The sequence below is a fragment of the Falco punctatus genome, assembly GCF_963210335.1.
Source record: "Falco punctatus genome assembly, chromosome: 13".
Classification (NCBI taxonomy): domain Eukaryota; kingdom Metazoa; phylum Chordata; class Aves; order Falconiformes; family Falconidae; genus Falco; species Falco punctatus.
Window position 1 is genome coordinate 23827329 of NC_137593.1, and position 27741 is coordinate 23855069.

At 49.5% G+C, this 27741-nt stretch overlaps 1 protein-coding gene across 10 annotated transcripts in view; it reads right to left on the reverse strand.

Annotated features, from left to right (window-relative positions):
* Positions 1-27741, reverse strand: part of ST6GAL1 (ST6 beta-galactoside alpha-2,6-sialyltransferase 1) — a 47525-nt gene that overhangs the window by 2243 nt on the left and 17541 nt on the right. For 2 of the 10 annotated variants that reach the window (XM_080409403.1, XM_080409405.1), the window contains exons 3-7: positions 13790-13916; positions 11972-12652; positions 8124-8221; positions 2886-2987; positions 1535-1709 (exon numbers count right to left, since the gene is read on the reverse strand). In XM_080409403.1, coding sequence (XP_080265529.1) covers positions 1535-1709; positions 2886-2987; positions 8124-8221; positions 11972-12635 — 1039 coding nt within the window. In that variant the 5' untranslated portion in view covers positions 12636-12652; positions 13790-13916. The other 8 variants (XM_080409411.1, XM_080409406.1, XM_080409410.1 and 5 more) reach the window with 8 other exon arrangements.

Below are 27741 nucleotides of genomic sequence, written 5' to 3' on the forward strand. Positions count from 1 at the left end.
GGTATGGAGGCCCACCCCCACCCCCCGCCACCCCGCAGCAGAGCGGTGCTGCCCTCCTGTGTCCCGACACGAGGGACACGAACACCAGGGGACACAACGGCCAGTGCCGGGCACAGACCACCCTTCTGGCCAGGTCAGAAGCCACAGGGTATTGGCTACTTTTCTTTTAGTGCAAGAAATAGCAAAAATATACTAGGGAAAGGTATAACAGCACCAAAAAACTCATGCAGTACCTGAGACATGAGGGACTGTGACACGATGAACACAGTTTGCAAAACATTAGAAGAACCCATCCATGAAACCACTTGTTTAACTAAGGTGCATTCTAAACACATTTCCATCCACCTTTTCGAATGACAGTTTCCATTCGTGTTTAGGCCTTCCAGGAAACCCAGAGCTGCCAGCTGGAACGTGTCAGTGCCCCTGAGCCTGGCAAGGTGGCTTGTTTTACAAAGCGTGTAACATGGCCCAAAGTTAAGTGACAGTGGAATGTGCTGTCTGACACAGCCCGGCGCCTGCCTTCAAGCCCCCAGCTCCAGTGAACAGCAATTTTGCTGCTGAAATCATCGACTATGCTGTTACGCAGCTGTTCTGCACATATATTCCAGCAGTGATGCCATAGGTGCTAGGTGAGAGCAAGGTTCTGGAAGAAAACTAGACACCCAACCAGCAGAAATAAGAATTGGCTCTGTTTACACGGAGGTAGAAGGGTGCCTGTGTCCCAGCAGCGATGGGAGCAGAGGAGGGGCTGAAGCACAGCAAGCTGGACATCCATGTGGCAAAGATGACCACATGTCTAACGCTGTGATTTCAAATACATGTGAACTTCCCAAGAAGTTCACTCCTTTTTAGTCAGCTGGTCATGAGATCTGCTCTCCAGTAAGAAGGAAAAGCTTTGCAACAGCAGAATGTAAAACGAGCCTCTTCGCCAACAGGCTGGATTTAGCGTGCTGACAAACAAGACGTGAGCATGCTGAATAAGGAGTAATATCACTGAACTTTTCAAGGCAACTATTGAGTCTGACCAGCCCCAGCCCCCCAGTAAGTCTTTAGCTGTATATATTTTTCCATATATACATATATATATATATATACACATTTCCATATTTATATATGGAAAGCATAAACAGGCAGGCACTTAGATTTCATCTGCAGTAACTAGATTTATCTGCCTGACAAGCTGTGAGGCTGCAGGAGCTGTACCCTTCCTCTTGCACCCTATGGGAACTGCTTTGGTGCTAGAAGCTAGGAATTCTCGAGACCATCTCAGTGTTGCAATCTGCTCTTCTGTTTTCACATGGAACCAGGCCATGTTTGTAACTGCTGTTTCAGAGCAATGCTGCAAACTGCTTACTTTAACACAACTGAGCTGCTACTTTAAAGACAGGAAGCTTAAATTCTGGCATAAGACAAACACTGTAAAAATAACTCTGATAAGCACCATAAATTTGTAGTTGCCTTTGAAAAAAAAAAGGCATCCTGGGGAGTTCCTGCCTGCAAACTGAAAGAGAAGTTCAGAGGGCAATTATCTTACCAAGCATTCCTGATGATGGCGGATTAGGTTGAATATGCTCCAGAGAATTCTCCTGCAGAATATCCCAAAGTTGCCACTGCATTTTTGGATTCAGGATATAGAAAGGCTGCTCTGGATGTGCACTACGGTATGACTTATAGCTTTCAAAAAAGTTGTAGTCTGGTTTTCTGTACCACTGCAAAATGGAAACAAGAAGTCAGATTTTTTACTCCTAGCCCACTGTTTTTACTCCTAGCCCACTGTTTCCTATAACCAACAGGAAACGAGGATGAATGACTTGACTTGGTGCACAGAGCAAGGAAAACCCAGATCTCAGTGAAGGACCATTAAATGAAATCAGCATCTTGCATAATTTCATTCTGCACCTCCCAAGAGCAGATGACATTTGAGAGCTCAGTCTTAAACGTTACAGGCCCCGAACCCTCTCCACGCTGGAGAGGAGCATCCAGTTCTGCAGGCACTGCCTCCCAAACCAGGCTGAACTGATTTGCATCCTAAAGCTTCCCCTTCCAGTAAAAACACTTAGGAATGGTTTATGTTTTCTTAAAATTATTTTGAAGTTTTTTTTCCCATGCTAAGAATATCCCATCCTGGTTTTACTGACTCTTGAACATGCTGTACATACACCCTCATGTCTCCTGGAGGTGTGGGACAAAACACAAAAATAAACATCAGTGAGAAAATAGGAAATGCAGCCCAGAGAAAGGAATGCAAAGACCTCTCAGTTACAGGCAGAGCTTAAAATAAAAGCTAAGAATGGACTATTCACTTCTACCTGCTTTCACCCTGTGCTTCCAAAGCTCATCACCCATCAAATAACACTCTTTTGTACTCAGAATGAAACGAGAATGCTAGAAGGACTGCAACACCCACAAGTGAAAGTCTAGCTGATGCGGAGAGGAGACATTTGCTAAGATCTTCAGAGGGTTTCCCAATCCGTTCATAATGCATCAAGTGTATCTCATGTCTGACTGGGGCTTGAAATACGCAAGCATCAACCATCTGCAAATCTTACAGCGACTGTCAGGAAGAGGAGGTCACCCTCTGAGAGATGACAGCTGCTGCAGCCAGCAGTGATCTCCTCACTGCAGCACCAGCCCAGGGGACAGTAAAGGTGGTGACCTGTTACACCTGGTCGGAGGCCCTCACCGGCATCAGGAACAGGCAAGGGTCTGCCTAGGAGCACCCGCGCACAGGATACTCTCAGAAGCACGTACAGATACATCCATGATATCAAAGAAGTAAACAAAAATGGCCCTAAAGATGAGTGATTGCCCGCATTAAGAGGAAGTGGGCTGACACACTTTGAAGCATATGAATCTGATTTTACTTACAGAAAACTCAGCCTTACCTCATGAATTTCTGCATGATATGGTGCTGGATCCCAGACAATTAAGATTCCAGTGTTATACAGTGCTTCCCTCAGGAACTGCTGCTCCTCAACAGTGACAAGCTTGAATAACAACAAGAAATACAATAACGTACAGCATGCTGTCAGATTTAGCAGGCAGCCAAGCACTAAACCACAGGGGACTACAGCCACAGCCACCGCATGCAGGCAGGGACACGACCCCCAAGTGATGCCCTATCTACCAGCAGAGGATGCAGCGGAGGCTCACAAGGAAAACTGCCGTTGCAAGGCTTCCTCTATCCATCTTCAATAATAAAACAAGGACAGGACCTGCAGAGCGACCCCCTCGTACGCAGGATACCATAGCCCCAGCTACCAGAAGCATGTGAGAACATTAGTCACTGCCACCAGTCACCAGCACAGTCCAGGAGGAGCCCAACGCAAACACACGGTTGGCTTTATCAAGAAAAGTCACTTGATGCAAAAAACATCTGCACGGGGGTGATTTCTCCTGAGCAGCATGGAGTCAGCAGCCAGGGCTCAGCGCCCCGCCGCCCTGCTGCGGGACCACCAGTGCAAAAGGCAGGACAGCACGGCGTGCCCAGCCCCCAAGAGCCCCCCTCGCCTCCCCAGTGCGGGGGGCTGCAGCTCAGGCAAGGGAGCTCTGCATCTCCTGGGAGCGGCCACGGGAAGGGAAGCACCCCAACAGCAAGGCACGGGGGCTGCAGGCAGCACCAGTGGGGAGAGGCGGCTCCACCAGAGGCTTTCCCAAGTGAACACAACCCGGTGGTTCACACAGAGAGGGTGGCCGCTGCAGCCTGCACACCACCGCCACAGCTTGTGACACCCCAGGGGAACCCAGGTCTGCAGCAAAAAGCAAACAGGCAGGATCACACAAGACAGGGATTGCTCTCCTGTCCTCCCCACCCAAAGGCATAACCACCACAGGGACAGCTTGTAAGCATCTGCTGCAGAAAAGCATGACCATAAAAAGCAGCTCCCATTTGTCTCGATTTTCTCCACGGATCTAGTTAAGAGCTAGCCAATTTATCCTCGAGTATCCCAGCTGCCCCCAGCCTCGCTGGCCATCCCCCCAACCAGAGCACAAGGACGCTGGCCAGCCCAGAGGTGAATTATTCCAAAAGCGAGAAGGGTTCCCTCACATCTGTTCTTAACTCCATGGGTTTAGGCTCTGGCTTGGACCATATGTACTGTCTGCTTTCATTTCCTCGGAGGAGCTACAACATCCAGGGCACTTGTTAGCGGGAGCATGCGGTGCCGCAGGTGTGAACTCCAGCCTGAGCTCCAGGATTGCGGCGGCAGGGAGGGGGCACGGCTGCTGGCACCAGCCACCCCTCGCCAGGGACAAGCGGGATGGAGCGCTGCCACGGGACAGGCACAGGGCCTTCATTTTCATTTCAGTGTTTCTATTTAAAGGCTAGAAATCTTTCAGACACTTTTCTGATGTGAAACACATGAAAGGAGCTTTGGAGAGAGGCTGTGCATCAGAAAAAGCAAAGGTCAGCCAAGCAAAGCCATGTGAGTTGGCAGAGGCACACAAACCCCTGGAGAGAGCTGTGACAGGCACAGAAGCCACCAAGGGATAAGCAGCCGGGGGGGAGCCCCTCCACAGCCACAAGGAGTTTGCTGTTTCTATCCCCCCCCACCCCACGGAGCTGGCTCTTGGCACTACTAATTATCTATCAGTCACTTAACCCGCCTGCTGGAGGAACCTGGCTCCCCAGATCGCACCTACCTGATCTGTCCAGTAGCGACCCAGTCCTTCCAAGCAGCTAAATTCCCTTGAATTGCTACATGACTTCTTTTTCTTGCCCAGCTTTTTCATCCTAATTAGTCAACTGATCTATTGATTTCCTAGTTTATTTGTCCTTTAACCAATTCACTGTTTAGCAAGCATCTTGCTAATACAGCCCCTAACCTCCTGGTATGTTTACTGACCGCATCAAAACGAGTTCCTTCTCTCCGACTACCACAGTCAATGCCCTGGTAATCTAAACACGCTCCCCTTTCCCATCACAATATTACTCTATTCCACCGACGTGCTATCTCCTTTCTCTTCCTCCCTGCAGACTCATTAGTGGCAATAACAGCAAAGGCAGCCAAAGCAGACTGCGCTCTCCATGACAGCCAGGAGCCAGCCAAGAACTGTAAACAAGGGCTGGGAGGAAGGAGGTACTCTGGTCCTTGGTCAGTTCTCCTAGAAAGGAGCTCTGTCCTACACAATGACATTGGCGCTCCCCCTGCACGCTGTTCAGCCCTTATTTTTGCAAGATGTGACTGCTTTCCCAGGGCAAATTGATGCCTTGGGTAAGGCTGCAGGAAAACATGCCATTAAAGGAAGCAGTACTGATGACCTAGTGAAGGTTTAAAAAAATAAGCAAGGCAGTGTTAAAAGAATTTCTTTATTGAGAACAACTTCCGAGCCTGGGGACCTACAAGCCTATCCTAGCAAGGATCCCAAATTTCTCCCCTTCCTGCCAGTAGCAATCTATTAATCTTTCCCTGTACACCCACGTACAAGATAGCCCACTCTACTGTTGAAAGCATCCATCCCCAGATATGTGCTAAAGACTGGTCAGCAAATTACAGAAAAATAGCTTAAAATAATTATTAAACAACTTAGGGCCACTGGCCACACATACCAAAGAGATACTATTCAATACAGACTTGTTTTGGCAGACTAGATTCAGGAGATCCCATTTCCTTCATATTTGGCAAGAGCCAAAATAAGAGCAGCCAAGCCAACATCCCATCCTGGTTCCCAGTGACCACTTCTAACAAAAGAAAAGCCCAACAGACCAAGAACAGATTGCAGCTTGTCCAGTAGCACCTGATGCCTGTGAGAGCTCTGCAAGGCACGGCACAGCTCCTGCAGCACGCGATCAGGCAACCCCACCAACAAGAAGGTTCAAATGATGTTGCCGTGGCCAGAACAGCACCATTAAAAGTGCAAATAAAACCACAGAAGAAAACCAGGTTCTCAATCTAGTGATCCCTGAAGATAACAGGGACCACAATTAGAACTCTTCACCTTAGAAACTCCAAAAGAGAGACTCCTGTGCTATTCACATGAGAGCATCTTTTGCCCTTTCAGCAGCTAGGTCAATGCTGCATTTTGAGTTAACCTGAGGCTCTAAAAGCTCCCAACAATTTTGCTCTCCCTGTAATTGACGTTTTCTAAGCTGGTGTCTCCTTTCAGAGGGGATGGTGGCAGATGAAAAACATCACCCATGGCTACAGGCTGATCTGCATGGAGAACAGCAGCGCTGTAACAATGTGACGACAACTACACTTGGTCCAAAACAAGAGCATCCACATGGAGAGTTATTACTGCTGTATTACAGCTGTACAATCACAGAGTTAGCCTCCTCCCTGTGCAGATAACCCTGGTATCACATGGGTCATGTACATGTTTTTGCTGGTAAATGACTTCATATCACAGTAAGTTTGGCAAATGAGCACATCCTCCAGAGAAAGTTTTCTTAAGCGATAGCACCTATCTGACATAGTAAAAATGCATATGGAAGGGACAGATTAAAAAAAACCAGAGAGGTCAAAGGGGACAGAGGAAAAAGGATGTCAGCAGCCAGACACATCTGCTAAAACCAGACAGGTTCAGAAAGGACAAACTGACCCACATCTGACTGGTGGTTTAACGCAGAGGAACCTAGATGCAGCGAGCAGAGAACAGAGCACAGTAGCAAGGGGACAAGGCGAGACCCAAGAGCAGGAGGAGGTAGAAACGGCATTTGCACAAGAAGCAAGAACATAATTCAAAAGACACACAAAACAAACTAGAGAAACTGGTTACAAGCTAGCTACGTGTCTTGCCTTTGAAGGGGATGGCCAAACTCCTGCTGCTGCTTTGAGAAACTTCAAACCTTGTTACAGGGCAGCATGTATGGACTCCTCACAGAGGAGCAGATGAGAAAACTCTGCGCCTGTAAAATCTTAGCTTTGGGGTGAGGAAAGGGAATGGCCTTTTTTGGTTCCGGAGTACAAAAGCTACACTTCAGTCCCCCATCTCTTCTCCGCTCTCCCCCTCAGCCCTGCTGTGCCTACAGCCGCCTCCTCCTCTTCCTGGGTGCTCACACCCTGTGCTGCAGTGCTGCACCAGGTCTTTCATTCAGCGACTCTTGGCCTATTCAGTATTTTACTGCCCCACTCCATCCCCTCCCCAGCACATGCTGCTGTGATATCCTCTTTTCTTTGCACGTCTGCACTTGAACTCCACCCTGCACTGAGATGGGCAAACACGAAGGGCAACAGCTATGTGGAAGAAGGCACAGTCTCAGACATAGCTAAGGCAGCGATGGTCTCTTCTGCAGGTCTCACTCTGCTCCTGAATGGGTGGCACACCAACCCTGCTAGCATGTTGCTAGACATGGCCCTAACCACTGAGAGTCTGCTTCAAAGCCTACTGAAGTCCAAAGAAATTGAGCAGAAGGACAGCCTCATACCTAGAAAGAGCTCTTGAAGAGTCGGGAAAAATGTAACTCTGCACACAATGCCTTGCATTGAAGGTACTTTCTGCCGTGCTCTGCAATGAGGTCCTGGACCCTACGGCTCCCCCACCAGAGCCCACACCCCTCCTGGCTGCACACAGGCTACAGCTCTAAAAGTGCCTTCAGCCATTTAACAGCCCTGGTTAACACGTTGTCTACAGTCTGTGTCATCGCTGGGCAGAAAAGAAGTATTGTTCCTTTATTAAAAGCCAAATAAACTTCCTTCATTCTTCACACCCATCTCTGGGGCACAGATCATCTCTTGGCACACCCCTGTTTGCTGAGCGTTAGCTGAGCCGTGGTGTCGTTCCTGCCTTGTGCTCCCAAAGCACAGCAGCCAGCAAGCAGCCAGCCTTCCTTCTCCAACAAAGACATTTCAAGCCAAGACAAAAATCAGATCACCTTGTGCCCGCTGTACACCGCCAGCAGGCTATGGCAGGTCCGATAGCACGTGCTAGTTTAACTGCGGCAACCTCATGACCAACTGTCCCCTCCTACAAGGAAAGACGCTCCCATCCTGCAGCTATCTGCTAAGGACGAGAGAAATCAGATGGAAAGCCCTGTTCTCCCCAACTTCATTTCAAAGAGGTCCCAGCAGCAGATGAACCCAGAAGCCCCGCGGATGCTGTTGTTTCAGCCTGCCTCCCAGCTGCCCGGGGTGCAGGGGCGGCACGCAGCTCTGCCACGCTTGGCACGTGTTCGCCAGACCTACCTGGGAGTTCACAAGACGAATTGTGGTCTTTTGCCCCACATCTTCTTGAAAGCCGCTGATAGGAGCCCCGTTGAATCGCAAGACGGCATCGTGGGTGTCTGAAAGCAAAAGGGAGTGAAAGCCTGTGAGCTGACAACTGAGCGATGGAAGAAACGTGTACTAGGTTATTCACTTGCACTTCTATACCAACTGGCTGGTTTCTAGCCTTCCATGTAACAGTGAGAAGTACCAAGCCAGATTCTGTGGCAGAAGTTGTTAGTCTAACTTTATGATCAATACATTTTTAAAAATCCACTTCTTAAACTGGCAGGCTGAGAGAGCAGCTCTCTCAGAGCATTTGCTCTGCACAGAGGAGCACAGCATCACCCTCCCTCTTTTTCTTTCCACTTTACCAGCAGACAGACCAGTACACAATTAATTTACCATGTGGCTGGCTGCAAATGAAGTAACTAGGAAATTATGGCCAGCCAGTGTCCTCTTTTGCAGCCTGGCAGTTGACCAGCCAGAGAAACATGTGTAATAACCACAGGGGAAAGCAAAGCTGACTTCAGCGTACCTCCCACGTTACAGAAATAAAACCACTGCTGTGCATTTAACAGGCAAGGCTTGTTATATGCCTTGAGATTCAGTGCATTTTCCCCTGCTGGCATCATCTCTTAAGATAGCACAGCATTCCTCCAGCACCCTCCTCTGCCTTGGTCCAGCTGCCCAGGCGGCTGTAATGCCACAGAGCCAGGCTGCTGCTGCGGCACAGGGGGTGTTTGTGCCCATCACCCTGGCACCCCTGCTTCTCCATACCTACCCGCTAGATTTGGTCAGGAAACCTTTAATGTGATCAGAGGTGCTGTTAGAGGAGCAGGACCACCTTCCTTGCCTTTGAGCTGAGGCCACACAACCAAAGCTCATGGCATCTGCAGCCGGGGTCCATGGGGAACTGCTGAGTCCCCTGCCCGGGCAGAAGGGCTCTCCTGGTCCAGAACCAGGTCTTTTCAAGATCATTTTCTGGAAAACACAGGTGTTCTCACAAGCAGTGCTGGAGGATCAGTAATCACTGGCAGTGAAGACTCTTTTCTCAGCTACTTCATTCTCATAGACAAGTAGATACTGTTTAGAGCCCTTTCAAACCAACACACAAAACCCAGAAAGGTGATGTTTCCCAAAAAACCACATCCACGCCCAGAAGCAGCTCTGTAGTTACCACTACAGCCCCTCACCTCCACATCCTACCTTGCATCAACGGAGTACAGGGTTATAATTTCCCCATACAACTAACTTCAGGCAGACATCAAGTGTTATGATGCCCTAAATTTGCTTTCAAAAAGGGCATCTGATGACTGCACAGGCAGAGCAGCTGGTTCTCTGAAGCACTTTTTCCAGGTGGTTGGGCTGCACTTGTTACTTCTCGTATCACAGAACTCTGATTCTGGCAATTCGTAACCTCCAACAACACCGAGAGCCCTGTAAGATATGAGCTGCTTGTTTACAAGCTTCTCCCCGTTCTGCTCTGCCAGCCTCCTGTCCATTGACTAACTGCTCATTTGATTACACGGAACAAATATTTCCTGGAAATTCAGTGACCCATTGTGCTTATCTACACAAATGATTCATTGTAGGCCTGTCAGATTTAGTACCTTTTTGGCACCTTCCTCCAACAAAACCACGGCTTTTCTGACATGGAAATACATCAGGTCAGAAGTGGGAAAAAAGATGTACATAAATACATGGAATGCTCCCAAATCCCTCGATATTCACCCCAGACGTTTCAAGGCTGCAAGTGCCCCAGACGCTGCGGAGTCGCTAGCAGAGGTGACTGCTTGAGCAGGAAGGTTGAAGTCTGCAACTCAGGCGTGAGGAACATCACCGGGGACACCACCAGGGGTTAACAGCGGTGCCTCGGCTTTGGGGACAAGCTCAGAGCCCGGCCACCAGAATGATGGAATGGCTTCCCACCTCTGACGTCCTCCCAGCTGCGCCACAGCCGGAGCGCTGCCCATGGCGCTGCTTCTCTGCTCCCGCACCGAATCCAACCCGGGCACGGACCACGTTACACCACTGCCATCGCCCTCGGCTCTCCAGAGGGTCTCCTCGCAGAGGAGCGAGTGGTTTTGTCAATATGCTGGAGCCTAACGGGGACACCGTTGGACACAAGCTGTGGCGGGGGAGGGTGTTCCAACAGAAGGGCACTGCTGTGGAAACCTTTAGCTACTGAACTTTAAGAGGCACCTGAAGAAGCCAAGACAGGTACTCCAAGGAAAAAATCAGAATCAGCTTCCCACGCCTTGCCCCACCTGGCCTCAAACACTCCCAAGAGACGGAAACACATCAACCAGCTCCCACCTGTAATTTTTACCAGAGGCGATGCTGTCCTGGTTCATACCACCACTATTGTGTTCATCGCACTTTTCGTAGCTTTTAAACACACTCCAGTGTTCAACCTCGTCCTAGCACCTGCCTACCTGCCCTGTGGAGCACACAGGAGTCCGGGGGAGAACTTCTGAGCAAGAACCAGAACAAAACCCTGACCCTCCTGCAAGCATCCAGGGACTAGAACTCTGAAAGCTTTGCCCAAGTTCCTGTCCCTAAATAATATATTAAAAGCTATCCATCTACTTGTTTCAGAGGACGAAGGCTCCTTGCAGCTTAGGCCAAAGGGACCTGATCCAACAGACAGCTCAGGAACACACCAAATCCTGAAAACAATTTCCACTGGAGAGAAAACTCCTGGGCGTTAGCAAAGTGTGAATTTTAAGTGAGCCTCAAACCACAATTAATGAAGAAAGCTGAGGGAGCTGCAGGCACAGGAGAATTTTCTGCCAGGCACAAAAACCTGAGTTGAAGCCCAGTGAGCTGGTTTCCCCTGCATGCTGCTTTCTTAAAAGACACGCAATGCTCTGGTATCACAACATGCTGCTTTATAACCCACAGCGTGAGATCAGTGCTTCAGCATTTATTAATTAATGCATTAACCTCAAGACAAATACGGCCAGGTAAGACTTTACAAAGCGTAACCAAATGTTGTCTAAAGAAGTAAAATAAAGCCCTGTAAAGTTTTTCTACGGTCTTCTGGGCCACTCAAACTCAGTCACTGCCTTATGGCTCAGAATGAAGCGGTGCCACTTTTGGAAAGCCATGAGCAGGGATTACAGCATCACTAAAGGCTGGATGGGACCTTGAAGACTGCCTGTGCCCAGGCCCCCGGTCAACTGCAGAAGATTGCTTAGGGCTGTGTCTGGTGGGTTTTTTCCCCATCACTGTCTTCTTTTACTTCTTCCCTGAAGAAGTCTTTCTGACCGAAAATTTTCTGACTGTTAACACTGCAATGGCATTACCCAACCCACCCCAAACCCTCTCAATAAGCAAACACTTCAGGAACCAAGACCACACTCTGGTACTCAGTGTTAGTGCTACACTAGTGATGCCAACATGATCGTGAAAATTGAAAGGAGTAGAATAATCGAATAGAATAAATTGAACAGAACTAATTGCACATACACCGTGTCCTCTCAGCTCCCTCCAACACCTCCACTCCCCTGGGGCTGGCCTGGTTTGCTCTGCCCAAGGTCCAAGGCTCACAGGCACGGCGCTCTAGGGCAGCACAGTGCAGCCTACACCGCACGGTGTGCGCGCTCAGAGAGGACGGCCGAATCTGATCATTGCTCCCATCTCCTCCCACGCTGTAATGTTCACTAACTTTAGCAGAAGTTTAAGAATAATATTTAAATTTACTTTAAACACCTTTGTGACCACACCAGAGACTTACCGGCAAAAGCATGGCAGTAGGTTACTTGTATTCAGCGTAAGTTATAACCCAATGTTTTTTAACATTATGCTAATAGAACGATACCAACCTATCTCTTGTCCCAAATGAGATGATTTCAGAGATCCTGCTGAGGAGACGACAGCACAGCGACCCAGGCTGCCCACTGTTTCATTGAGGCTTTTCCCTGGTAGGTATTGCTGCCATTCAGAGGTGCCAAAAGGACCATCCGATCCCTGTATCATGGTCACATTCACTCTGTCCCGTAGCTGGCAGAGCAGCTTCTCTGGACTGAGTTTAGCAGCATTCCTCTTGCCGGTGTAAGTCACGTTGTACTTGTTCATGGACAGGTAGTTCATTCTGACCTTCTGCAGCCTGGGTATGAGATTTCTGGATGAACTGTCCTTATCCCATACCTTCACGCTGTCTGCTGCTTTCTTGGATTTTTCAGCCGTTCCAGAGGTGCTGCTTTTTACTTTGTTGTGGTTACCAAACCACACTTTGGGCATCTCACCCAGTTCACCAGCTGCTTCACGGAAAAAGCCCTGGGATTTAAGTGGGTTCCATTTTTCCAGAGTCCTATGAACCTGCAAATCATCGTTCCCAGTCTTGAAAGAAATGTAGTAGCTTCTTCTCGTCTCTCTCCACAGGCAAACTGTCAGCGCTACCAGTACCACCACAAGAACACACATTAATTTTTTCAACACATTGATGTGAACCATAGTGTACGGTGCATCCAAATGGGACCTGAACATGGGGTAGGGAGCTGGTCCTAGGAGAGAGGAACACATCTCAGTCAGGGCTGCGTGCACAGGCATGAGTATATATAAATTTATAAATATCAGTGTGTGGGCAAACAGAGGGGAGAGGGAGAACATAGGAGTAATCTGAACAATTCAGGCTGTTTGAAGATCTCCTTTCAAAGTCCACCACCTCACACCCCAAACGGTAAGATCTGAGCTGGCTGTTAGCCACCACAGGCTACGTAACTGTGATCTGAGGCCACTGCCACTCAAACCTTTTGCCTATTCCCTTCCATAAGTGACAGTCAAGTTTAATGCTACCAGCATCACACCAGCAGCAGGGCAAGTCTCCACCTTGCTTTCCCTCATCTCCCATCCCAGCCAACATCCAAATCCTACCACTAGCATTTCCAGAATTGAGCTTCTACTTGACCGTAGGCACAAGCGCTGGTGAAGCACATAATAAATCATGTAACTGTGGGGGGGAAAAAAATGAAAAGAAAAAAGACCGGTGAGTTCACGAACACCAGGAGCTTCGCCAGCCTGGTACTGACACATGGTGACTGCACAGGAACCCCCTGCAGTGGGCTGGGGGTGTTCCCAGCATCAAACCTCATTCACAGCTGCTGGGAGCCACTTCACCCACAGCAGGGTTTGAGGCATGTTTGGGTTCGTAAATGCACTTTGATGAACATTACTCAAGGTATGTTACCCCTACAGAAAGCCAAGCCAACACCATGTTGTACAGCACTACCCGTCCTCTTCTGCACTACCTCGTATTAGTGGACACCCTCCAGCTCCCATCAGGTTACTAAAGGGGGCAATTCGATAGCAGGAGTGCCCAAAGGGCAGCTCAACCCAGGCAGCACAAGGGGCTGGCGTAGGAAACACATGCTGAGGCAGAAACACCTTGCGAGCGGCACGCAGGACCACAGGAGGCAGGGCGGCAGCTGCTCCTTTCCCTACATGGCTGCTCCGGGATGCCTCCAAAAACGTGGGAGCAGCATGGAGACACCAGGTGGGTGTCCCAGGTCTCCTCGGGAGACAAACACACGCAGATCACTACCCACCCTAGAGAGGCACTAGCAGCACCTGCCTCCTTGAGCAACGTGCTGAAACTAAGCTGTGGCACCGAGAAGGTACTGAGCCACCAACACGCTCCCTACCTGTGATAAAGCAGCGGCTCTCCAACTCAAGTCATTTTTCGCTGTCGGCAGATATTCTTCCGAGGGTTTAAGCAAGATATCCCAAAATACAACAGTTCTGTGATGCACTGAAGAGTTCAAGAAACACCTGCAAAAACAAACAAACAAACAAACAAGATAAACCCCCCACCCACTATACATAAGCCTTTTAAATGCTTAAATGCCCACTCAGAATGGGCATCTCCCTTCTTGGTCTGAAATCTACTCTCAGCTGAAGGAGGAGCTGGCTGGCAGCTGCCTGCTCTGTGCTCCCACCCGACTGACAGCCTTCCCCGGGGAGAAGGATCTGAGCAGTGGATACACTCGTAATACGGTGAAGGAAAAACCCCAGTGCTGATGCTTTACAAGGGAAAGGAAAGAAAAGGCTAACTTTCCCTATGGAAATGTTTTCCTGCCTGTTCTCGGGCAATTCACACGATCTTCCTCAAACGCAGTGGCAGAGAAGACTCTGCTTTTTTGGAGCAAGCAAGTTGTATGAAAAGTTGCTTTATAACATGTGTCCTCATCCACAGGTCTTCACAAAATAGACAAAGCTATTTTAGACTCTACAGTTTCCCTCTACCAAGGAAACACAGCAAGAAAAAGGGATTTCACAGTGTTATACAATTCCCGCTTTTGCAGGAGCTCTGAGTTGGCACGATGCCGCACAAGCTACATTACAAATGCTACCCTTCACAGGATTAAATACTAAATTATTAAAGCATCCTACTGCTGACTACTTACATTTTCTTTTAACTCTACTAAGGAATTCAACTTTATTTCTTACAGAGCACCCCACAAATGAAAAGCAAACACTGTCTTCCTTCCAGTTCTTAAACAACAACAAGATTCAAGAAGCACAAGCAACTGTACCTTTTACTGAAATAATTTCCCCTGCCTCAGCAGACCACCTCACTTTTCACTTGCTGGAAACGCCGGCACTAGTACAGCACACTGGTGCCTTTTTGGCCAGTAAGTACAGTTTCAGATGGAGAGGTACAGCCCTCTGGGGAAGGGGAGGGTGTCAGGAGGGGATGCGGGACATCGCTGTGCTCTCTTCTGCCGGGAGCAGCTGTTCCCCATGCTGTTTGCAGTTCCTCCTCTGCTGTAGCCTCTGTCCTGCTCCCCCCTGCCCCCCCCCCCCCCCCCCCTGCAGCTGGAGACCCCCACGGCTGCCCGCTCCCCGTCTGCTGGGTGCCCGCAGGAACAGCAGGAGCCATGCCAAGGCAGGAGCCTGCAAAAGCGTCTGCTAAAGGGGAAAGCACCCCGAGCCAGCCACCGCGCTGCCCAGCCTCTGCAGGCACACACTTGGACAGCAACGTTTTCCAAATCGAGAAACACCAAAATAGACTTAAGGGCCAGCTTAGGACAACACTCGGAGCCACCTCCCTCCGACCACGCTTCATGCAGCACCCAACCCCACTGTTCACGCTCTACTTCTTTACACAAGACGAAGTGTCTGGCATCCAGGGAACTCAACCGAGATGTTCTGCGCGGGCAGGACGGAGCCTGCAGCCACGGGAGGTGCCCCGGCCGCCCCGCCAAGCCCGGCTCTTTGCTGCGGGCTCTGCCATGTCTCCTGAAGGGTTTCCAGGTGTAGATGACAGCAGGCACGTCTCAGCGCTGGCAGCCTTTGTTTCCCAGGGCTAAGATAATCCAGAGGAGCGGCGGGTTCATCGTGGTGGAACAACCTTACGGGTCACTGCAGGCTCCTGCGGGGACACTCCTCCCAGTGCTGCACAGCGGGGGATGCCCAGCGAGTCACAGTCCCTCCTCTCCTCCCCAGGCCATGCAAAGGAACCTGGAAAACTCACCTTTAGCACTCAGCACAACACAATCCCTGCCTCTGATGATTGTGCACGCTGCTGCAACGTGAGCAGTTATTTTGCTTTGGTTTGTGAGCTGGCAAAGTAGGTTCTGCAAGCCAGGATGTTTTAGCAGAGCCACAACATTCCAAGGTACCTTTTGTTCACTGTGGATTCACCGCAGTTCAGTTCAATTATTACTACTCCTTCACGTGATATGATTTTATTTGCACAAGTAGCGTCCGTCCTGACATGAGGTCCCTCTCAAGCATTCTGCCATGGAACCTTTTCTGTGGAGCAGGAAGGCAGCTGCTCTTCCAGGCACGCTAGGATAGCCCACAAGCGCTGCTCTCTTCCCGTGCCTTTAGATAAGTCACTTGCGTGCACTCCTGTATCGCAGCAGCTAGTACAAACGGGCTCTTCGGAGGTGACAGAAACTTATCTACACGAAGCACAAGGCGTCAGCTATGAGTACTAAGAAAGGACAGAAAAAAAAAAAAATTCCCCCCAAACCTATAAAAATACTTAAACAAATAGCTTCTGCCTTCCTGAAACCTCGAGCCCGAGGCGGCTGTGCAGTGCAGCGCTGGCAGGCTAAGCCCACACAGCCAGTCCTCTGGGGGTAAATTAATCCTGTGCAGAGAACAAGCGTGTGATGAAGCATCTTCAAGGCAGTCAGGGAATTATACCCTGCCCAAACGCTCTCACACTTAACCTCTGGTGTCCGAGTATCTCGCTGGACTCGGGTCTTAACCACCGAAGTACAGCAGAGCACAAAAGCCCTGTGGCCGCTCACGTCCTGGGCAATGCTGTTGTCCCGGGGAGCTACAGCCAGCAGTGCCCTGGCAGGGAACACCAGGCAACCCCCATTTCCACAACCCACCAGATTTACCCTAAACCCACTAACAACAGGGTCTTCACCTCATTAAACTGAAAGCCTGTCAACCCTTTACCTGTCTCCTACAGTGACTGACAGCAGAGAAACCGCATAAATACAGACAAATGTATGAATACATTTATCTTTCAGTAAATGTACACAGATTCCACAAAAGTTGCGCCACCAGCTGTACCAATGCCCATCCTCTGCACATTTGTTTAATTGCTTCTTGAAACCACTTGCATTTCCCAAGCAGCCTGAGGCAACGAATTCTGCAACCGCTTACCTTGCAAAGATAACCCCTCCTCTCCCCGCTTCACACCGCAAACCCGGCCGTACTGTCACTAATCCTTCTGCCTTCACCCTCCGCACGGTCATTTCATGGCTGCACCATCTAACACCCCCCTTTACCCCACTCGTTGCTTTTCCAGGCAGAGTCCCGCTTGTTCCAATCCCTCCTTGCACAGCAGCTTTTCCGCACCTCCGACCCTCCTGGTCACCATCCCCAGCACCATCAGCAGCGCACAAACGTCCCTCGAGGCCGGCACACCAGGACACCCCAGCTGCACACCGCGGGACACGTGGCCCAGCAGCAACATAACAGGGCTGGCTTCGTTCTCCTTCCAAAACCTCCTCCACTTTTGTTTCCCTCCTTGACCATCACTAAGCCCTAGCTCTAGGCTGCTGGTAATGACTTCTGGATATTTTGCAAGCAGGACTGACTCACTGAGCTGTCCCCAGCACAGGGCGGAGGGCAGGAATAAAATATGACAAAAGAGCGTTATCTTACCCCGCTAGCACGGGCTTCCTTTGCTGCTGTGCTGCCCGGCCACCCAGGACCACCGGATCCCCCTGCAGCTGCTTGGTGTTTCCTCTGGTCCCCGCAGCCCTCTGCAAACGAAGCCAGCAAAACCCCACACCTGGCCCTTCCTCCTCGCCTTCACAGATCCGTTATCACTGTTCAACAGCGGAGATCTTGGAGCAAACCCCCGTGGGACTTCTGTGGTGTAAAACCCGACCGCTTGGTTTCCTACCCACTAGGCAGTCACTAATCCAGGACAGAAACCTTCTCACCCCATGACAGCATAGGTTTTGGTTTTTTCTGAGACTCTTGGGAAGCAACCTCACCAAACCCTTGAAAATTCCGAGCGCGCTGTTCTCCTCTCTCTAGGTTTGCTACCTTCTGAAAATGAGAGAAGAGGAAAGAGGCACAGAGACTTGAAACACAACTCTTCTGCAAACAGTTGATGAGACTCCTCCATCAGTTCTTACTCACGCAGGTGTTAGTTTTATTTTTATTATGTTTACTGGTCTGAAGCAACAGATCCCACCAGAGTCCCTCTGAAATGCAATCATGTCAAATAACACCTTTAATTTAATTTAAATGATGGTTTGAGAGATGCAATCCCTGAGGATGGGCACATGCAGGGATCACTTCCACCTGTTCTGCTAACCCTCTCCTTGGTCCCCCTGCTCACACACCAGCGTCATTCACCTGCGGTTTTCTTGCCTCGGCTGCATGCACAAAAGCTTTTTAATTCAGCAAGTTGTTCCTCAGTCTTTTTTTGGGTAATGTGATAACAATTTCATATTTAAACTTAGAGCATTTACGTTTCTTTCCAGGCTTCCTTCATTTATGCATTTCCATCTGCACCCACAACTGTGCCATGCCTAAATACAAAGCAGTACAGCTTTGCTCCCAGCTTTTGCTGGTGTATTTTTGATATGTTTTTATGCACCCCCATATGAACATTTTATACTTCAGCTGCACCTTTTTATTCCTATTTTGTACATTCTTGGTACTAACCCCTTCCTCCACCCAGCACCTTCTGTAAAGCACCCGTGAAGAGAATAGTGGCCAGCAGCAGAGGTAGAATAAGTTCACATGAAAGTGTGTGAAAAAGGGGATACTGAAAGAGGAAAGACATGGAGATGTAGGGAAGGAATTCCTCCATTCAAAATAAAATAAAATACCCAAGGAAACTGAGGAGGAGAAAAAAAAATGCAATACAAGAAGTAACCTTGAAACCACATCTGCTCTTAAAATTCCCTATTCCTGTCCTGGAAAAAAAAAAATAATCAAAAGCCTTTATAGTATTAAACCAACTAATATCACATCATTTTGCAAATGAAGAAGTGGTATTTTTCATATATTTGATACACTAGATGAAAGGTGATAATACATTTGTGAAGCTAAAGATTGTCCCCCGGGAGCAAAGTTTCAGCAGATGTCTCTAATACTTTATTTAGCCTGGCCTGTTAATTCAACACTGTGTATTCGGTTTTGTAAACATATAAACAGGGAAGACTCGCTTCTAGCAATTCTTGGGGTTTTTTTTCCAAGACATCACTGTGCTGTGAAAATAAAACATCTGTTGAGCCATACATTTATGTAAGTGCTTCCAATGCCACCAAACAGAAAAATTCCTCGTTCTCCATTTTTTTTTGTTAGGTGGAAAATGAGGAAAAGAAGCATTTTAAGTGAAGAACATGGTTAAATTTCAGATGAGGCATTGAGGAGCTATACAATTCACTTGCTAATGAAATAAATCATTCCATTAGTCCTGCCTGCACTGAAAAACTCTGCATGCGCCAGAAAAAATATGCTGCTGTCACAGCTGAAAAAAATCCTCCAGGAGAATAGGAAAGGCAGAGTTTGGGGGGAGGCACAGGGGAAAGTTTAAGCATGTGTTTCATTTCAGTTTTACGTGTCAACAAACACTGAGATTTAATAAAGGCAGAAGCTTTCGTTTCTGGCTGTGTCAGCCCTTTATTCCCCCCCTTTTCTGAGGTCTTGTGTTGTTTTTGGAGGGTGGCTCTGCACAGCAGCACAGCGCTTCCCCTTCTGCCCTAATTAAAAAGCAGCATTTTTTCTTTCACTCGCCGCAGATGCTCCCTCCACCAGGCACCTGCAGAACCACAGAGTCACCACAGGCCACCGAGACCCAGGGCAAGAGGTGACCCACACCGTTGTGGCTTCCCATCTCCAGCTCCCACCATCCCAGCAGGACGCTCGCGCAGCTCTGGCCATGCACCAGCCCATACCAGGGCACGGTCTGAAATGACGTGCATGTTTGGAGCTGTTGGAGCTCAGCAGACAGGATGACAAAGCCACTCCAGAGCATCTGAACCAGGTGACCGGTGCAGTTACAGACACGCCAGCAGCTACGGCTGCAGCAAGAAGCAGCGTGCGCAGCAGCACCCACAGCTCCGCCAGGCAGGGAGCCTCCAGCTGCTGCGGTGCTCCTGTCCAGGCACAAACCAACGTACCAGAGGAAGGCAGGGATTCGACAAACTGCCATGCTGCTCTAAGAGCTGGTGACTGTCAAAGGGATGCTCCTCCTGTCCCTTTGTCAACCTGTTCAAAGATCAGCATCCACAGAGGGACGACCTTCAGCTCGGACACGTGTATCACATCACCGCCCTTCGCTCCAGCACTGTCAGGAAAGCAGTTAACACCCAAACCCCCTGTCTTCTCCTTCTGCAAAGCCACAAGCTCTAACCATCACCCTGGCCCAGCAGTAACAGTCCCTGACCTTGCTGGCCAAGGGAAAAAGGGGCTACCTCAGAGTCCTTTGCAGCTGCGTGAAGATGGAAGGACAATTTAACTTTTAGGACAGGGGGGAAAAATAATTATCAAGGCACGGTGAAAAATGCCATATACATGTTTCTTGCTTGGTGGGTTCCTTGCCCAGAGGGATGGTGTGTTTACAAACTCTGGAACAGGACCAAGCTCTCCGCCGGTGGGACCGGCACCTCTCCATTACAAAACCTCACTTCCCAGCCCACAGGCAGACAGCTGCTGAATATTCCTTGTTAATAGTAATGGACAGGGAAGAGACCCCATCTGCACGGGGTGCTAGCGTGCCCCGGGGGAGCACTGGGCTCTGGCAGCACACTCCTGCTCGGACGTGGTCCACCAGCCACCCGAGAGCTTTCAGGGAGCAGTTCAACCCAGAAGCCAGTTCGTGATGGGCATGTGCCCGTGGCAGCCTTGCTCAGTAACGCATTTGGAGACCACTGCTGGTAACAAGCCTTGGCACTTTTAAATATTGCCAGTTTCATGTTCAAATTGAAGAAAGAATAGAAAGCATATCATACCATGCATGAACAGCACCAATTCCCAAAAGCACTGCTTCTGCTCCCATACCCACCCCCCCCAGAGTCATGAAATTACAAATGAGATTTTCATTATCAGTCAGCTTTACCATAGCCATTCCCACACTGAAGCCAAGAGCAAAAATTCCACTGCCCCAGCTTTAAAGACTAGGATGCAATCACTCATTTAAGACAATTTACTTTACATGGAACATTACACATTCAAATCCAACAATCCACTTCTTTGTTCCCCCCAATCATGTGTTTCTCTATGACATTTATCTTTCAGAATGAGAGGGGAGTGCTTCTTTATTTTAAATTAGCAGCATGTGGCAGGTCAACACTTAATGCCTCTGCAAATATCACTGTGCGCCAAGACACGTAATTGGTATTCCGTGGCCCCAGGACAATAAATACACTTTGTGCCAGCTGCAGCTACGCTACCCTTCAGGATAATATTTCTCTGACACCAGCCTTCTGCAGGTGGGTGCGATGTCCTTCCGTCTCCTCAAGGGCAAGGCAGTAACTCTTCACAGCTTGCTCAGAAAAGGATTTAATGCAACTTAACCTAGGGCATTGAAATAAACCTGCAGAACTGTGCATCCACCATCACTAGCTTTCTGTCCAGCAGCACTACAGAGGTCTGGTTTTCCTCTTCACACCCAGAGCTCATCCCTGTTGAGGATGGCAGGGCTGGCACTCAACAGCAGCACTCCACCGTGCCAGCTTCACTGGAGAGCAAAAGTAAAACAGGAATTCTGGCCACTGACTTCAGAAAGCACTATTCAAACCCCTCTATGTTAAGCAAAACACTTCTTGCATTGCATTTAAAATAAACTGGTTTTCACTAAGAAAGCCATACATTCTAACAGAAGAGAAACATACAGATGTCAAGAGTGTTCATCAAAAAGTATCAAGAACTGAGGAAAAAAGGCACATCCCAATGGCAATAAAGAAAATATCTGAAAGGACACCCATTAGAGCCCATCAACGCAAATGACTTCCAGGGAAATCATAAGAAAAATGATTTAACAAGCACTTCAATTACTTACCTGGCAAAAATCAAAACAGTTCCTTTCTATGTGAGGAACCTGAGGCACAGAAGACAAATGGAAACATCAAAAATGCAGTTAACCACTTTGTTTCTGATAGAAAATGTGGTTGAAAAAAACCACATTACAACAATCAGATGTTTCTCCACTAACTAAAAATGCTTGCTTTCGCTCTCCATAGCCATTGTGCTGGGTAAGCTAAATTGGTAACACTTCTGCCAAGCACCATCTGTTCCACCGGTTAAACCAAGACTGAAATGGCCAGAAGAAAGCCAGGCACAATGCAGCCCCCGTTGTTGATGAAGCCCCGGCTCAAGTTCAGCGTCAGGCTGCGGCGCAGCCGAGGTAGCAGATACGCAGCCATGCGTATACCCCCAGTCCCGAACATCGCTCCTTGTTGAGGCAGCAGCCAGGTTCTCGGAAGTTAAAAGTATTTGCAGGAGCAGATGTCAAACATACGTTTTGCCAAGGCACGTCAATGAGCCACGTCCTCGCGCAGGGAGCTTGTGGCGGGGCTGGACTTCAGACATTCATAACAGCAAGTGCTGCTGCTCTGTTTTTTAAACACAAGTCCCTTTTATTCATCTGGTAACACTATCCCCTTGTAGCATCATTTCAAATGTGTCTGCCATCCATAAGCCCACAAGAACACCACCAGGGGAGTGACCTTGCCTGAATAAAATTAAATTTTCTAAGTCAAAGGCAACATGAATGTATAGCACAAATCCGGGCGCCTAGATATATTTAAAAGACATTTAAAGAGCTTAAGACACTCCTCCCCCCTCAAAGTTTCACGTATCTATTTATAAAAATGGAAAACATTAATGAAACTTTCCTGATGAAGCCTTTAGAGCCTCCTTGCTATTTTCTTCCTTCAGCATCCCCTCCCCCCCCCCAGATTCTTCGGAACGAAAACCATGTTTAATGGTACCTCCTACTCAAACCCAAGACTATGCCCTCTGCTTAAGGATCCAGCACGGAGAACGCTTTGCAGGAGCACCAGGAGCCTCTCAAGACGGCGTGCGATGCTCGCTCCCCGGGGGGATGGAGGGCCTGGCCCAGTCTAGTGCCAGCTCCAGCTCCAAGTTCCCCAAGACAGTGTGCCATGTAGCTGGCAGCTCTGTGGCGCCAGGAACAACCTGCCCAAAAGAATTCCTTTTTTCTTCCCCGCTTACACACCCTGACAGCATCCCGGTGATGGATCAGTGTGGTTATGGGAATGATATTGAGTGATCTGAGGAACAACAAGTCTACGCAGTTGCTGGAAGGAGGAAGGCACCATGCTTGTGAAACTGAAACATGTTTAAATTTTACTTGGCTTCAGAGAGGCCGAAAAGGCAACAAAGGCCATTTTAGTGTCTCTCCACTCTATTTATCTCCTACTCTGCATGTTTTTAGCCTGCCTGTCCCTCTTGCAGAGAGCCAGGTGTAGAGCCTGGGAAGCACCACCCAGCTCCTGTCCCTAAACACATCACTGGCCTCCTACGGTCGGCACTTTGGAAATAAGTCCGGTGGCAGCTGGCAACTGGATGGATCTGGACCACACACCTGCCCCCGGGTACTTAAGGCCACAAAAACTTCACACACACACAAGTCTGTGCCTCCACTACAAAGAATGCCAGCCCATCCTGCCAACCCCTGGCACTGCCTTACTGGCACAAGCAGACGGGAATAACTCGGCCACTACTCGCAGCAGCAACAGTTCCTGAAATCCACAGGACATCGCTTTCCCAGAGTGTCACCAACGCTGGCCCATCTTCCCTGGGTGTGCATAGCACAGGGGGGAAACACAGCCAGCCGCCCCCCGTGCGCAACCCTGAAGGCGCTGCGGGCACAGCCGTGCTGACAGCGCATGCTGGGCGTGCAAGCCTCGCACACTGCACGGCGGCAGACCAGCTGGGCGTGCAAGCCTCGCACGGCACACGGCAGCAGACCAGCTGGGCGTGCAAGCCTCGCACGGCGCACGGCAGCAGACCAGCTGGGCGTGCAAGCCTCGCACGCTGGCAGGCTGGCTGGGTGTGCAGGGCTCACTGCAGAGGGCACAACCAGGTGCACAAAACAAAACGGGGTAGCAGAGAAAGCAGAGGGGGGATGGGGGGAAAGAGACAACCGATGAATCTCAGCACAAATGTGTTTTTCATCAAAGCCAGGTAGCAACTTACAGCACGGAGGAAGAGATCTAGACAGATAATTCCAACAAAAACATAAGTTACTTCCTAAAGCAGTAAAGGAGGCCCCAGACATTTTTGTGTCTCCTCCATTCCGCACTGGCTCTCATACTGCTTTTAGCAAAATACGCTTCAGCAGCCTTAGAGAGCTCTTGTTTGACCTCAAAAAGCTCTCCAGCCTCCTAGAGCAACGAAAGATCCCTACCTCCACCCAGGACCAGCCAGCACTTCACTGGAAGAATGGATGAAATGTTGGAGAGATATGGGAGGAGGATGTTACTGGCTCGACTCCTGCCCACGAGCACACAGCCCTCTCCCCATCCACCCAGGGCCACCTAGCCACAAAGAGCCCAGACTTCTTCTTTCACGAAGGAAACTCCCTACAAACACAGAACTTGGGCCTCTTCCGAAGCCGTCCATCCTAGGCATGACATACACCCTTCTCAACCACCAATAATTTTTATTACCTGCTGCAACGCTCCACTCCTCGCCCCCACCCTGTTTTCTAAACGTATCTGCTAAAAATGGAGCCACCTCCTAGCCCATAAGAGCTGGAGGGCCCTGAGCTGAGCACACACACAACAGCATTGATTTGCAGAGTTCATGCCCCAAGAAGACCCCAAATTTATCTGTACTGCAGTTTTTCTTTTTATAACATCACCGATCGGTTCTGTTCAAATATTGGAGCTCTTCCAGCATTTCGCCGTATCAGTCAGCTCTGCCCTCAGGTCAGTCATTTCGCAGCAGTGCCAACCCCAACTTCATCTTCTCCACTAAGTAAATCCTAAACCGAAGCTCAAAAAAAGCGCCTGTGAAAAACCAGGGGGGTGGGAGGAGGTGCTCCTTACGGCTTCTGTTGGTCTCCTGCTTCTGGGAAATGTAGTAACCCAAGGAACTGCTGCAAGCACTAGATGTTAGACCACTCTTGGCTTGGAAAGCTTCTTTTGGTTGGGTTTCACAGGACTCCAGCCCCCTCCGATGAGAAACTGTTTCCCAGTACGGATGGAAACACAGTCCATGCAGGGGCAACAAGCAGGTCAGCTTTGGTGGTGCAACCCTGACCCAAGGGACATCACTGAAGCAGATGCCCTCAACTTCCATGTTAACCAAATCTACGCTGCACCGCTCTCACTCAGGAAGCCTAATCCAAAAATCTACCCAATTCTTTCAAACAACATCCCAACAGCCCAGACGCAGGCGGCCAGAGTGCCTCTCCCAGCCCCACAGAAGGAAACCTGCCGCAGCATCAAACACTCGATGCTTGGTTGCAACAAACCTTCACAAACCAGGCAGAAGGGGCAGAACATCACAGAACTCGTCTCCGAGATGAGGCTGTGCAGCCAACGCTACTCACAGTCACCTCCTCTTACGATAACATGCCTTGATAGACTGCATGGGTGAGTACAAGGGCCAAAACCATGCACATCCCAGCAGCAGACATGCTCCTGTGCCGACAAGGAGCCTGGTAAAATCCAGCCGAGATGTTCCACTTGCCAGGGTGTGCAGGATGGGGACATACACCGTGCCTAACCGCTCTAGACTGGGGTGTCTCCACACAGCAGCGCTCTCACACGCCGTGACATCCTGCACGGTGCTCAAGACTGCAAGGGCGGTCACAGGTCTAGTCACGTCTCTAGTACAAGGCCACCACTTCTTGCTGCTCAACATCTGACCCAAGCTCAAAGTGGAAATGCTAACCCTAACCCTAGGTGACTAAACTAAAAAGGTGACTGAACTTTAAACAAGGCTGACTTTTGATCCGGCTCAGATCAAGCTTTATGTTCAAAGTTACTCATTCATTTTATTTAAACAAATCTGCCTACTTCTACTCCAGTGTGCTTTTAAGGGACAAGTTTTTAAGTTTCGTATTTGGGAATGCCACCGTAGATCCTAGGTGACCCCTCATCTCCTCCTCCCCCCCTCTTCTTGCCAAAGTGACCCTCGCCAGCGGGGTACCTCACACTGCTTTCCGCAATCTCCCCCTCCGGCTTCTGAGGATGGGAGCTCGGCTGCTCCCACACCGTGCTTTGAGCTTGCATTGGCATCTGCAGCTACATGGTCCTGGCCATCTCCCAACATGGTTTTTTTCCATCCTTGGGCCATCACACCAGTAGCCCCTGAGGCTGAAGTGGCAGCGAATCCCCCAGCCCTGGGTATGCCGGTTAGAGCATCTCCTCTCACATATGAGGAGCCACAACACTCCAATACCAAAGCAAAGGAAAATGACGGAGAAGCCTAGCAAAGCCCCCTCACACTATTCTGGGATTATTAATTTGTATTTCAGTGGTCTTTTTGTTTGTTTTTTAATTTTCAAGAATCAGGCCAGTTTAGCTAAGGTTCTTCTACTTCCACTGAAATGCATACCTCTCTCTAGGATATATAACAAGTACGTATAGTTACATACTTACATACCTATCCCCACCTATTGTTGCACTAGGAAATAATGCATTCATGACGCAGTAAAAATTGATATTGCTGAAATAAAAGCTTTTGTGTAAGCTGTCTAACTTGGATATGGGCCAGAGTTGTATGTCACCAAGGGAAATTCCTCTTACAAGTTATCTTCTCTGAACATTTCTTCCTCCTTCTGAAGTATTAAAGATAGAAACCACTAGTTAAAACAAAACAAACGCATCAGTCTGATGAGTATTTTCTGAAGTCTGCCAGGAACAACAATTTTCAATTTCTTTCCCTCCAAAGTACAGGGCTAAAAATTGTAAGCCTGCCCCAGTTATTAGGTTCCTCTTGCTCTGGGCTGCTTATAAAGCCTTATCTTGTCTGGATCTGCGTTGAGACTTTACCTGTAGCAATCTCAAACAGGACGGAGCAGCAGCACTTCAGAAACGAGCACACTTGCAGCCAACTTCCCCTGCCCTTCTGGGGAGGTCTTTCAAAGCTGACCGAACATCACAGCTTGATCAGAGATCTCGGCAGATTACAGCCCCAAGAGGTGAAAAACGATTCGTGTGAGGGCAGGGAAGCGGAGCGGAAATTTCCCACGTGCCTGCCTAGAGGCACTGGCTCCCCTGAACCCTCCGACTCCGCCGGGGCACGGTGCTGCCTGGGGAGATAAAAGCACCGGGCCCTGCACTGCCAGATCAAACGCTCGCACAGCAGCGCTGGCGGTTAGTGCTTGGCAAAACCGCTCCTCTGGCTGCAGCCGTGCTTAGCAGAGCTGTTTTAAGAGACCAAGGGATGCCAAGCACTGTGCGGAGGCAGGGAGGAGGGCTGGAGATGGACATATGCGCTACCCGTGAGGAACTGGGTGCCTTCCTACTGTGCCTGCATCTCCAGGACTCTCCTCTTCCTCCTGGGAAATCCTCCCCAAGGCCCCTCACACCCCTTCCAGCACCGGCACCGCACGAGGGGCTGCCTTAGCTTCCGTGGCCCTTCCCCACAGCACAGCCGAGGCAGCTGCCCTCCTGCCTTGATGAGATCCACATCCCCACCCCAGCCCTCCTCCCACCCTCCACAAACCTTCCCGGCTGGAAATCATTATCTGCCTTTTTGGTCAGCTTTTCCCCCATCCCTCCCAGACTCCATACGTGCAGTGCCTGTTCCAGGCTCACGTCCTCTGCTCACCAGGATGTTTCAGAGTTGATGCACGAGTCCCACAGGATGCTTCAAGTGCAAAGCAATGTCCGAGACGGGTGTCTTCCACCATAGTGTACTGCAGCAGGGACCTCGTGCATGTAAGATGGTAGAAGCCTTCAGTATACAGAAAGGGGCTGACAGTGGAGCAGCCAGAGCCAAACACACCAACAACCACACCGTGCAATCCCAACAAAGCTGCCCCAAACTGACAGTGCTGACAGAGTCTCCTCTAAAGCACATGCAAAACTGCAGCGAAAACAAGCACATGGGCTGGCACCCCACTTCAGCATCAAGTACACGGAACTAATTACACTGTTAATCTTACATAATATGATTATAT